General features: G+C 34.3%; 1 protein-coding gene across 1 annotated transcript; it reads left to right on the top strand.

Annotated features, from left to right (window-relative positions):
- Positions 1–6,293: 6,293 nt before the first annotated feature.
- LOC123660470 (p53 and DNA damage-regulated protein 1) lies at positions 6,294–6,908 on the top strand. Its single transcript, XM_045595546.1, has one exon. The coding sequence runs from the start codon at positions 6,498–6,500 to the stop codon at positions 6,891–6,893; it is 396 nt and encodes a 131-aa protein (XP_045451502.1). The 5' UTR covers positions 6,294–6,497; the 3' UTR covers positions 6,894–6,908.
- Positions 6,909–13,788: the final 6,880 nt, after the last annotated feature.

The raw sequence follows: 13,788 nt of genomic DNA on the forward strand, positions 1-13,788 counted from the left end.
TTTGGAACAGCAAAAAAACTATTACTCACTCTCTAGGTTTAGACAAAATGGCGGGAGCTTGGTTGTTGTTGTTTTAAAATTTATCCCCAATAGGGAAAGGCAAAGGACTATAATCCATACAGCCTAGTCTGAATTTGTAAGTTTCGTTCTGATATATCAAAAGGCCGGAGCCAAGTCTGAAGTAACTTTATTGTTCTTCTGATTCGATGACTGGTAGAGTAAGGCCGAAACCAAGTCTGAAATTTCATATTTTCGTCTACTCTTCTTTGTCTATAAGTGATAGGCGAGGTCGAAACCAAGTCTGTAATAGGCCGAAGCCTGAAATATCAAAATAAAATTTCACATCCGATGAATGAAGGTCCTGATCCTGTTTCAAATATCATTGATAGTATTGCAAATAAATTCAAATATACTAGTATAGTTATCCAAATTAGTCAATAAATCTTGTGTATTGCGCGGGACATTTTTTGGTCCAGAAGTTGATAACAAGTTGGCTATAAATGAGAGGCGTTCCAGATTAAAAGCGGAGCATTCAAAAAATATGTGATCTAAAGACTGTGTAGAGTTGTTGGTGCAATGTGGGCAAACGGGCGATGAGATGATACGCATACGATTCAAATGTGCATTAAATCTGCAATGTCCAAATCTCAAGCGGCATAGTATTGTATAATATTTTCTGCTTCTATGTTGATGCGATTTAGTAAACCAAGGACTTTTTCCAATATCTTGATTTATCTGAGCATACCAAGATCCTTTTCTTAACAAGGTTTGTCGCCAAAGATCACGCCAATCAGATAGGATTTTTGATTTAATAGCAACTAATAGATCAGTGTATGGTACGGCAACATTCTCATCAACAGGGCTGCCGCTGTCACTGTCAACAATTGAACGTGCCAGAAAGTCCACATGTTCATTTCCCCTTACTCCTATATGTGAAGGTGTCCACAATAATTTGATGTTGTAGTTTCTTCTGGATAGTTGATAAAGGAGATGTCTTATTTCTAAAATGATGAAGTTTGTATTAGCACTGAATTGATAATTATCTAAAGCCTTTAGAACGCTCATACTGTCAGTAATGATCAGCCAATATTGATTAGTTTGTTTTTTAATGAATTCTAGGGCAGCAGTAATTGCTAGAGCTTCAGCTGTAAATATTGATATCTCCTTTTTCAATCTGACGCCTTGGCCAAACTTCAGATGAGGTACATAATAGGCCATGGAAACATTTATATCATTTTTTGATCCATCTGTGTAAACTTGTTTGAACTTATCAGAGTATTGTGCTATGAGGTTGTAAACTTCCTGGCGCTCTTTTAGCTTATGGTCAATAATAATATCGATTTGATTAATAAGACAGTCAAACTCCTTTTCGTAACACATCCAATTGCTAGAACTGTGTATTTTGTGTTGGTTATTTAGATTTAACATGAATGAATATTCGAAGAGAATAAATGGATTATTAGAAGTTAATGGAGCATTTACAGGATATTTACTATGTAAGTAATTAAGCTTTTTAATTAGAGGATGATTACTAATGGAAAACAGTTTTAGCAAAAAACAGTATTTCAAATATTTAAATCTAAGGTGTAAAGGGGAAATGTTGCACTCGACCTGTAACGAATTAATTGGGGTTGTTTTCATGGCGCCAGTGATAAGTCTCAGGCTGTGATTTTGAATAATATTTAATTTGTTAACCAACTTGTCATTAGCAGAAAAACATAGAAATCCATATTCAAAATGACTGCGTACAAGAGATTTATATAGGGTAAGAAGGATTTTTGGATCAGAACCCCAATATGTTTTTGCAAGAGACTTTAAAATATTAAGAGCCTTAAGAGCTCTATCAACTATGTGGTCTACATATTTGTTCCATGATAAGTTATTCATGAATATAACACCTAAAAATTTAACTTCATTTGTGATAAGAAGAGATATATTATTATAGTTTATTTTAATTCTTTCAGACCCTACTTTATTAAAAACTATGACTTTAGACTTTTCAAAGCTAATGTCCAATGCAAGATAATTAAAATAAGAATTTAATTTAACTAAAGCTTCGTTTAACTTAAGATTTAGGGTAGTTATATTATTACTAGAACAATAGACTACCAAATCATCAGCAAACTGTAAATTGTATATATGAGAGCCTAGAATTAAGTTTAATCTATGTATATAAAGTGTGAAAATCAATGGACTCAAAATGCTACCTTGACATGTACCTTTATGAGAAAGCCTTGGACCAATAAGTCTATTATTATACTTAACAAATACCTTCCTACTGTGCAAAAAATTAAAAATCCATTGTATAACTTTTACAGGTAAACCAATCGCAGCTAATTCCGTGGATAGAATATGATGGTTAACATTATTAAAGGCTCCAACTACATCGAAGAAAACTCCAGCGAGAGCTTGCTTTGATTGTATAGCATTATAAATATCAAGATGTAAGTGAGCAATGCTCTCCCTTGAAGACCTGCCTCTTCTAAAACCAAACTGATTAGAAGGTAAAATATGATTAGACTCTATGAAATGTTCCAATCTTTGTTTTAAAAGTTGTTCAAATATTTTTCCCATGCAAGAAGTCAATGCTATAGGTCTATATGAATCAAAGTTAAACTTGTCCTTGTTGGGTTTTAAGATAGGTACTAAACAATCAACCTTCCAATCCATAGGAATAAGATTATGCTCCCAAAGAAGATTCAGGATATTTAATAAAATTAGTTTAGATTGAGAAGACAGGTGTTTAAGCATTTTATATGAAATGTAGTCAAGGCCAGGTGTAGAGTCTTTTCTGGATGAAATAGCAGAATTTAATTCGACAATGGTAAAAGATTTTATAATAAAATTTTGATTAGGAAGAATATGGCAGAAAGAATTAAGATTAAAGGCTGGCTCTACAGTATCTGGAGTATATTTTTTGAGAAAATCAAAGATCCAAGAATAGTCAGAGTTGTTATGGGAAGGTGGAGAATAGCTTTTGTTAAATTTTCGCATATACGTCCAAATGACTGATATAGGAGTCGATCTGTTAAATTGTTCACAAAGTTTTATCCAACTGTTTCTTCTCTCATTTCTGATAATATATTTTTTGGTGGCTTGTAGTCTTTTAAAATTAATGTAATTAGCCTCAGTGGGATCAGATTTAAAAGTCAAATAAGCGTTTTTGCTATTTAATACGGCTTTGGTGCAATTGAAATTCCACCAAGGAAGAAGTTTTTTTTTTTTATTTAAGTTAGAAGGAGAGCATGAAGATAAAGCTGTATTAACCAAAGAGTGCTTAGAAATAGAAGATGATTTCCACAGTGCTGAGTGTAAAATATCTGTAAATTTTGTGTAGTTATGAAGGGGGTCTTGTGTATCAAGAGAAAATTCAGTGAGCAATAGTTGGACATTTAAATTATAAATGTTCCAATCAACGTTGTTCAGGTTAGGGAAGCAGGGTAGTGAGCTACTATTGGGAATAGGAGTGGCATTGTAATGATTGTTATTAAGTAAAATTTTTGTGATTACAGGAAAGTGGTAGCTGCCTAAGGGATCGTCATGTACTGACCAGTCACACTCTAGAGCCAATGAAGGTGATACTATGGTTAAGTCAAGAGCATTCTGTCTCCATATGTGCGAACCAACAGTGGTCATACTTCCGTCATTAAGTATAACCAAATTATTGTTATTGATAGACTCTAAAATGTCTTTGCCTCGACAATTAGAAGTAGAACAGCCCCAGGCTGAGTTTAGGCCATTAAAATCTCCTGCTAGGAAGATTGGTTCTGGTAAACTTTTAATTAACCTGTCTAGTTTAGATTTAGAAAAAGCAGGATTGCAATTAGTTGGACTGTAAAAGCTTATGATAGTAAGTTCTTTGTTGCTAGAGTATTTTATACGAACAACAACATTTTGAATGGAGTCATCATAAAAAGTATCAATTTTAGAATAAGAAATAGAGCTATGTATTAATATGGCTACGCCATTGTGGGTGTTTCCTGAATCAAGACGAATTACATTGTAATGACGTATCTTAAATTTTTGACAAGGCTTTAACCAAGTCTCACAAATTAACGCAATGTGAATATTTTTGTCCAAAAGGAAATAATTAAAAATATGTTGATTGTGTAGAATACTCTGAGCATTCCATTGCACAATATTTAAAGTATCCATAAAGTACAAATTATTTATTAGTAACCTTTTTTAATGTATCTTGCAGGACATTTTTAATATTTTGGGAAGAGATAGGTATTTCATTATTTTTGTTTAGTGTTATAAGTTTTACTAAAGCTTCTGTAATAGATTTGAGTATTATTTCGGAATTTAAAAGAGATAAGAACTGATCAGTTTTGTTTAATGATGGAAAGTGAGAGCTGTTTAAAACATCAACAAAGCTTTTTTTCTGAAATTTATCTCTGTTAAGCTGGATTTTTTCTTTTTTAACAGGGCATGCAGGGGATATGGCAATGTGATTGCCAGAGCAGTGACAGCAACTGGCTGCAGTATAAGGAGTCTGACAATCTTTAAAATTGTGACCTTCGCCACAAATGCTGCATCTTTGTGAATTTTTACAGAATTTTGCAATATGACCATACCTTAAACACTTTAGACACTGCTTTACTGGCGGGATGTACTGCCGTACTTCGAACCGCCAGCTGTTGAGGTCCACACTATCTGGTAAATTGGGACAGGAAAAGGTTATAGAAATTGTTTTTGTGGGGATTAATTTTATTTCTCCATTTTCTCTTACACGTCGCATAAATCTTCGTATAGATATAATATTTTTCGTGCTAGTTAGAGCTGAATATATTTCTTTATTGGATAATTCTATAGGCACATGAGAAATTACCCCAGTGACCTCTGTAGCGGCAGCCGGAAGGGAAGCTTTAAGTTTGTACCCATCAAGATATTTTTTGTTGCCTAAGACCGCGTTAGCAAAAGCAGGTCTATCAAAGATAACTCCAACTTTACTTTTATTAATGCGTTTTAGTTGTTTCACGCCTTTATTATATTTTTTTATGCTATTAGCGAGTGTCATCATGTCTCTTGTTCCGATTGGCTTGTCAGCCTCTGTACTCTCCAGGAATACAATATAGTCAAAATTACCCCCGTTCTCAGGGTAGTGCCGCACGTAATCGGCTACCCGAAACGGGGCATACCTTTCGGCGTCTGTTAGCTCAACAGATTTTATGGACTCGGAGTCGGAGCTCAACGAGTCGTCCTCAGCGTTACCTTCCTCCTTCTTTTTCCTTTTCTTACTTCTCCCCATCTCTTGATTAATTTATAAGTATTTATTTATAAAAAACTCCAGTGAATGAATTATAAAATTAATAAAATATTTTTGAAAAAAAAAAGACCGCCTTTTCACTTCAAAGTTCCCGCGCTTTTTTTTCGCGGGAGCTTGGTTTGGTTTAGCTCACTACCCGGCTTGGGAATTGGAAACCATAGAGTTTAAGAAAAGCGAGTACATAGTTACATACCTACACAACGCGAATTCGTCATATACTCCAAACAACCAAAAACAATAAACTGGATAGATAAAAATAATCGATTTTATAATAATCGACCCTTTTTGTATAACCGATTGCGATAAATAAAATGTATTATATTTATGAAAAGATTCACGACGTTCACGACATTCATCTGCTAAGAACGGATTTTACGATATTATACCACTAAGGGGTTTAATTAGGGTTGATAGTTTGTATGAAACATATACAGCAGCTATAAGTTCGCCTGATAGGCTATTTTTATTGCAGCCTGAAAATAAAACTAAAAATGAAAAAAAAAAATATATTTTTTGTATTGCATTTTTTGTGTGTATTGTAACTAGACTAAAACCTACCCCACCCCAGCCTGCAAAATAATGATATTTGTAATAAAAAAAATATTAATCGATAGATTTTCAATAGCTCAATTCAACTACGTTGTCCTTTTAAATTGCTCACCTTAAACTATTTAATTAAAAATCAATAACGTCGTTAAAAAAAATATTTATCAATATTTTCAAACTCCTATATCTTTTAATATATACAATATTTTAAATTGCTCAGTGTTAAAAAACTGCTCATGTTGCATTTATAATTGCTCAAGTATAGTTTGGAACAGATCCATTTTCCTTAATTTTTAAATAAATATAAATAGTTTGAACAAATAAAATAATGATATTTGTAAAAAAAAATACTAATCGATAGATTTTCAATATCTTAATTCAACTACGTTGTCCTTTTAAATTGCTCACCTTAAACTATTTAATTAAAAATCAATAAAGTTGTTGGAAAAAATTCATTTATCAATATTTTCACTCTTATATCTCTTGATGTATACAATGTATGGACTAGGTCATTTAGGTCGATACATGTAGGTCAGTGACATTTAATATTTATCCTACTCTATGGTCAGTCACTATTTGACATTCTATTAAAACAAAACAAAGTAACAAACCGTTATTCAATCAATTAATGACAAAAAGCAAGAACATATTGGTCTTATGAACATTTTATACATATTCGCCAATGGACGACCAAGCTAAAATATTGAAATACCTCATCTGTGTTGAAAAAATAGCGGAGGAAATAATGAATGACAAGCGTGAAATCATTATGTTAGATAAAAGAAGAAATCAAAACCGAGAGGCCTTAAGAGACCTTTCCAAGTCTTTACAACTAAAATGTTGGGTGACTGTAGGTTCAGTTCTTATAAAGCATAATCTCGAAGCAACAAAAACCTTATTAGACGCCGATCAAACACAGTTAAACATAAACATAAATAAACTGCGTAGTAATCTTAAAGTAAAAGTAAATAAACTGAGAGATTTGGAAATGCAGCCTCCAGTGCCAGGTCTAATGTTAGTTCCAATGAGTAATAAGGAAACTGAAGGTTTGTCGAGAGCTGGATTATTTCCACATTAAATAATTATGGGAGTTTGTGATTGTTGTATTACATTTGGCTGAGGATATTCGGACACTAGTGTGACTCCAGCGGTAGTCGAGTGTGACTGGTACTACTTGAAAAAAAAAACTAACCTAACCTCAAAATTAGACTGTTCATCGGCATAATTTCGTTCCGTGACGTCTCCGGCTTCTAAAGAACATTCTAGGGATATTCAGTGTGATTAAATTATGGCAACAGAACCACAATAGATTTGGAACTGTACTTAGTGCAAGTCATGCTAAATAACCGCTGGAGTTATGCTAGTGTCTGAAAATCCTTATCAATTACGTTTATTTTGCTAGGTTAGGGGCATGTTTTACCAGTTTTGGATAATGCTGTTTGACGGATGATGATATTCGACAGTTAAAAGTTTTTGATTAATAATTCTTTTTTACCATCAAATTCTACTATTTTAATGACATATTTATATACATACCGTATATTTACCCTAAAGATGTAGTTTATTAACACAAACATCGCCTTGATTTTTTTAGTTTTTCAGTTTGTGCCATGGGTAACACCATGTAGTCAACACTCAATCATTTAGTTAGTGCTGTGGGGGACTCCATATGACTGCGAGCCAGTCAACTTAAAAAATATGACTTAGAAAAATGTCAGATAGTGTAAGGAAAAAAATAACTTCTTTAAAAATGAGTAGTGTAGTTCTATAAAAACTTATAAAATTTTTGTAATTAAGCTCCTTTGAAAAAGCTGGTGAACCCCATGGCGTTAAACGTGTTAATTGTGAAGGAACAGGTCCCAATGATCCATTCTACCCCCTGCTGTCAGTTTATTTGTAACTTATTTGCAGGCCTTAATTATACTCTTTAAGTTTCATTACACAGAGCAATTTAATGGTAATGAATCATTCTTTTTTAAACTCCCAACAGATAAAAAGGGGTTTTTAAACCATTGTCTGCCTGTGGCATTGTAGCTTATGCCTATTGGTCCATTACCACTTTCAATGCAGTTTTTTTACATAAGAGTTTTGTTTATATAGAAATTATTCTTAACTATAAGTAATTTTCTTAAATTTTTAAATTAATAGTTAATGCTATTATAATGATAACATAAAAGGTATTATTCGTAAAATTTTAGGCACATTAATGATTGAGAAATGTGAATGATAAGAATTAAAAGGCAAAACATGAACTGTATCTGTAATTGAGGATATGATGAAGATTGATAAAATTGAGTTGTATTAGATAAATTAATATTATAGTGCATTCAACGAGCCGAGATACCAAACATAAACAAACAAAACGTGAGGTTTTTAACAACTATGCAGGGTTTTGTAACCTTTTTTTTTTACTTACACAAATTTTTAAAATGTAAAATATATTTATATTTTGATAATTACTTAGTTAAATATAATTATGTATTTAAGATTTAAAACTTCTTAAATAATAATTATTAAAATATAAATATCATCCCGAGTGCTTTAAGGACACAGAATGAAATAAAAATAAATAATACAAAATCAAAGGGCCCTCCGCGGTCCGAATGTTTTCAAAGCCAGTTAAAATATCGTTCGACCTTGCAGAGAGACGTGCAGCAGATAGCAAACAAGATAGAAAGAGATAGACTATATTTTGTTTGTTCCCTCGTCGCTACGAAAAAATGATGGACTTTGTTTACGTTTAGTATCTCTTCTCGTTGAATAGGTTATAGGCAATAAAATTTACTATAAACAAAATGTTGTTTGTTGTGTTACCTAAAATATATCCTTAGCTGGTTGTTGGTTAAGAGCCATTTCACAAAAACCGGTAACAATCCGCGAAATTGTAGTATTTTGACGTCGTTAATCTCAGTATTGGATGCAATAATGTAATTTATATTTTTGAAATATAATAGAGCAACCTTTGTTGTAGTAAGACAGTGGATTAGAATTATGACTTATATCGTGTGTACAAAATTATTAACCTTTTCATCAGCCGCCTCTCTGGGTAAACGGTCGAAACGTATACTTTGAAGTCCTATTTTTCTATATCATTGGCCTTAGTTTGTCTATTGCAGACGATTTAGACAGTTTCAGACAGACACTGTGTCGCCTAGGACACTCTTCAGGAAAACGCAGAGTTGCCTAAGCTCTGCGCCACCCTCTCGACCTCACTGGCTAGGCCCACAGGAACGACGAGTTGATACGTGTGGAGTCAGTTCGGCTGAAGGAGTGTTTCGCATTTTAGAGCTATGCCACGAATGCTTGACGGAGACCCCATTCCGGGTTTCAAATGAAGTTTTCCTTCTCCAGGACCATGATGATTTTGAGCTAGATTTATCCCTCGGTCGCCTTTTACGACCCCCACGGGAAGAAAAGGGGTGGTGCTATTCTACTCGGCCGACACCACACGGCATAACGGCGGTTTTCTATAATCTCTACCTTAAAACTGAATAAAAATATGGTAATATGTGGAGTATGTTTTTGTTGATACATAATACAGTTTTTTTTTCATTTGTATAAAATTTTAAATTTACAAATATTTTCCAAATAAGTACAATTTTAAAAATGTGTTGCACAGTATGCAGATGATTTTATTTTCTACATTTGCCATAACGATTTAAAGCACTGTGAAACGGAATTACAAATAGCTTTGAACTCGGTTGTTAAAATGTTGGATAATATTGGCCTTCAAATATCTGGAAGTAAATCTAAGGTGTGTATATTTAGTAGAAGTCGCCGTAGAGGAAACGTTAAGTTAAAAATTAATAATGATGTTTTGCTATTGAATGAAAATATTAAATATTTAGGCCTCTGGCTAGATCGATCGTTGCGTTGGAGTAAACATATCAATGAGATTGTTGAGAAATCTACAAAATTTTTAAATTTATTAAAAGTGTTGGCTGGGTCTGGTTGGGGTATCCATCCAAGCCATATTCGATCCTTGTACTTGTCTTTGATTAGAAGCAGGTTTGATTATGGTTGCTATTTTTACGATAACAGTGCGAAAACACATCTTTATAAAATTGACAAGGTTCAAAACCAAGCCCTTCGAATAATAGGTGGATTCATTAGAAGTACTCCTATACATGTAATGGAGAGTGAATTGTGTATTCAACCATTGTTTATTAGGAGATTGTATTTAGCATATAAATATTGTATGAAATGTAGATCTTGGTCAAATAATGCAACAATTAAACTTTTGGATGATTTAAGTTCCTCAAGATATGAGAGATACTGGCAAAATATTAAAAACCCGTTACTTTTATTAGTATATCGTGAATGTAAACAGGTCCAGATTCACTCCTCGAACCTATTAGAAATGTTTAAATTGAATTCATGGATCAGTAGTATTGATTTAAGTAATGTCATAGAAACGAATTTGAATTGTATTAAATTATCTAAAAGAAGCTATGAAAGCGCATCTCTGAAAATTAGTGTCGTGAAAGAATTGTACGAAAAGTATTCTGGTTGGACACAAATATTTACAGATGGGTCGAGGAGCGAAGCTGGACTTGGATGTGCTTATTGTAGCCAGAAAGGGGATATTTTTGGTCAATTTAAAATTTTATCAAATGTTTGTATAATGACGGCAGAACTCATTGCAGTTTCAGAGGCTTTAAAATATCTCAGTACACTGAATAACCAAAATATTGTCATTTTCACGGATAGTAAAAGTAGTTTACAACATTTGGCTCGATGCGCCTCTGGATATAGCAGAGGTGTATCGATAGCCTACACAATTGTCAACATTTTAAACGAACTCCGGATTAGGAATATAAATGTGAAGCTGCAGTGGGTTCCATCGCATATAGGTCTTAGTGGTAACGAGAAGGCTGACTGTCTAGCAAGAATAGCTATAAATGAAGGATTGGAACTTCATGTTTTACCTACTTTTTCAGAAAGTTTGACTAAATTTAAAATTGATTGTCATCAAAAATTTAAAGAATATTTCGACCAAAGAAGTAAAGAAAAGGGTATATGGTACAAAATTATTCAAAATCAGCCCCCTCGTTTACCTTGGTTTATAAAAGCAAGGATTAGTAGGAAGTACATCACTACAGCACTCAAATTACGTTCAGGCCATTTTCCATCCAAAAAGTTTGCCTTTTTAATGAAAAAAGCTGAATCCCCTAATTGTGACACATGCGGTCTGCTAGACGATGTACACCACATATTAAGTGAATGTTGTAAATACGAAACGGAGAGAGAATTATTGATGAAACGATTTAATATAAATAGATTTGATATGGGTACTTTTTTTTCTGTGTTAACAGAACCTTTGTCTGATGCAGCAAATTTGCTAGTTAATATGATCTTACATCATCAATGATTCTTTCTCCATTTCTTAGACATAGTGAGAATTAGGGTATGATGGGGCTGGCATGTCTGTGTAGACAAAAGTCCCTAAAAAAAATAATTAAAGAATTAAAAAAAAAAAAAAAAAAACAATTTTAAAAGCGATATTTTTCTTAGAAAACAAAGAAATTTTAAGGCACTATTTATACCAAAGTAAACTTACATCATTTAGGAACATTAAAAAAAAGTAATTACTATATTTAATTATTCTTAATACCTTTTGTATTAAAAATAAAATGATAGTATATACGATAGTAATACCACGCATCAAACCCAGTAAATCAGTCGAGCGCTCTCGGTAGAGAGTTCTATATTCCTTGGTCGAGCGCCAGCACTCTTAAGCCTAAGCACTGGCGGCCTGGCCGTAGCGGCCGGGCCGCGGAGGCCAGCGAAATGTATGTACATCGTATCATAGAGCGCGCACTTGGCCGCGAGCGGCCAGTGGTCGCCGCGGCCGCGGCCAACGAGATCATTGCGGTGTACCTGCGGCCAGCCGGCCGCCGCGGCCATCGAGATTCGAAGAATTGTACGATCGTGCGATAGTGTGCGCGCACTGGTCGCCGCGGATAGATGTTCTACTGTTTACGGAATGTTCAAATTATATCGTTATGGGCTATGGCTTGGGAGCGACGCTTGCGGCCTGTCGCGACACTCGCGGCCTGGTCGGAATACTGGCCGCTGTGGCCTGGCCGCCAGTGCGCGCTTAGCCTTAAGGTGGCCATTGACGATCAGATTTTCAAGTCAGTTTAACTGAACATTTTTGAATATCATATCAAAAATTGACCGCTCTAGCGGGATTCGAACCCACGTCTCCGACTGACCGTGTCGGCGCTCTAGCCAATTAAGCTATGGAACGATGTACCCGCCAGAGCGAAATTTTTGATATGATGATTTTTATTTTCGGTTTAAGCGAACCGTGGCGCCGTCTATAGTGAGTTCTTTACAGAGACCCGTAACTATTCAGTTTAACTGATCAGTTTTTGGCGTCAGTTTAACTGATCAGTTTTTGACGTCAGTTAAACTGATCAGTTTTTCGCGTCAGTTGAAATATTTGCCCACTGACTGGCTTCACTCCGGCTCTTTAGTTTTCGTCCGACCGGGCTGTTTAAAGGACGTTTAGGTACTACCTATTTTTGTTGAGAAAAAAAAAATTGATTCTGATTCCGAAGAAGAAACATTAATTCTTAAAGCGGCTACTGTTTGTTGCCATATATTGGTCTACAATGACCTGTAATTTTATATGAACAGTTTTTATTATTAGTTGTCCCTCATCTATAATACCTAAGTATGTCAATGGTCAATCGATTGGTGTCGTTAATACCATGAATTATAAATGTATTTATTTATATGTATTTATAGAAAAAGTATCTTTATCAGCCGGCAGTTACCTGAAGCACAAGCATTCCATTGATTACTGTAGGAAGAGACGAGCATGTGTATATGTTATAAATATAAAAAAATACTAAAAATGGTAGGTGTGTAAAATAAAACCTTTTATCGATGCTGTTGAATTTTATAATTTTCGTCCGCTTTCCACAAACTTTCTGAATTTTTATATTTTTCAATAAATTCTGTCATTATCCCTACGTTCCGAAATGCGATGAAATCGATTACAGCGATCACAGAACCGTTCCGTTTTATCGTGAGCGTACCATCGAATGCTCACGTGACGTCACAGATGACGTCATTACATCCGCCATATTGCGCTTACAATGATTTTGCCTCGGGCGTAACCGTTGTGTCTTCTGTCACTTTTGACATTTCTTGTCGGTTGTCTATTGTCTAACAACTACCTAATTGAACAACAACAAAAAATGGAAATAAGAACAACACATATTATTTCAGTTCACGATGAGGGTACAGGGAGAATAATTCAACTATGTTTAAATGAACAAGATGTTGAACAAGTGCAAAGAGGTAAAAATTAACTGATAGATACATATTGGCCGTCTGAATATTTATTTATTTATTCACTGGTCCACAAAACAGAATACAATCAAATTACACTTTTACATAACAATGTTAAAGTGTATTAGTAGAACGTTAATAATAAATTTTATGGCTGGATTATATTCCTAAAATATGTGCATACTTCATGATTCTAAACATTATTAATAATTAATAATAATTATTGAAATAATTCATCTCTCAGTGTATTGCGAAGAGTAATCACTACGTTCAGTAGTATATTGTGGAATTTGTGGATTAATTTAATTTCGAAAAACTAGCCTCAACAAACGTCAAACTGACAAACAAAACAAAAACAATGCTCAAAGCGCTAAAAAGTGCATTCCGATTTGAACTGTGATTTGAAACTAATTTCAATTCGGAACGAGCGATATTGACGAGATCACTGTAATCATTTCGGAACGCAGCCTATGATTCGTCTAGGGGACACCGTCACACCGACACCGACATTTTAAAAACAAAAACTACACTAGCTGCACCCAGTATATAAGTGTATAATCTATGAGCTGCACTCTCAATCACCGCGGACGCTGCGCGCAAAATGACGCGATTGGTTGGAACCGCGATTACACACACACGGGCAGTTCGATGCGACGCGCCGGGTTGGA

Source organism: Melitaea cinxia, chromosome 2, assembly GCF_905220565.1.
Source record: "Melitaea cinxia chromosome 2, ilMelCinx1.1, whole genome shotgun sequence".
Classification (NCBI taxonomy): domain Eukaryota; kingdom Metazoa; phylum Arthropoda; class Insecta; order Lepidoptera; family Nymphalidae; genus Melitaea; species Melitaea cinxia.

What these genes read in the sequence shown, in the direction of transcription:
- LOC123660470 (XM_045595546.1), top strand. Translation starts at nt 6,498, where the DNA reads ATGGACGACCAAGCTAAAATATTGAAATACCTCATCTGTGTTGAAAAA.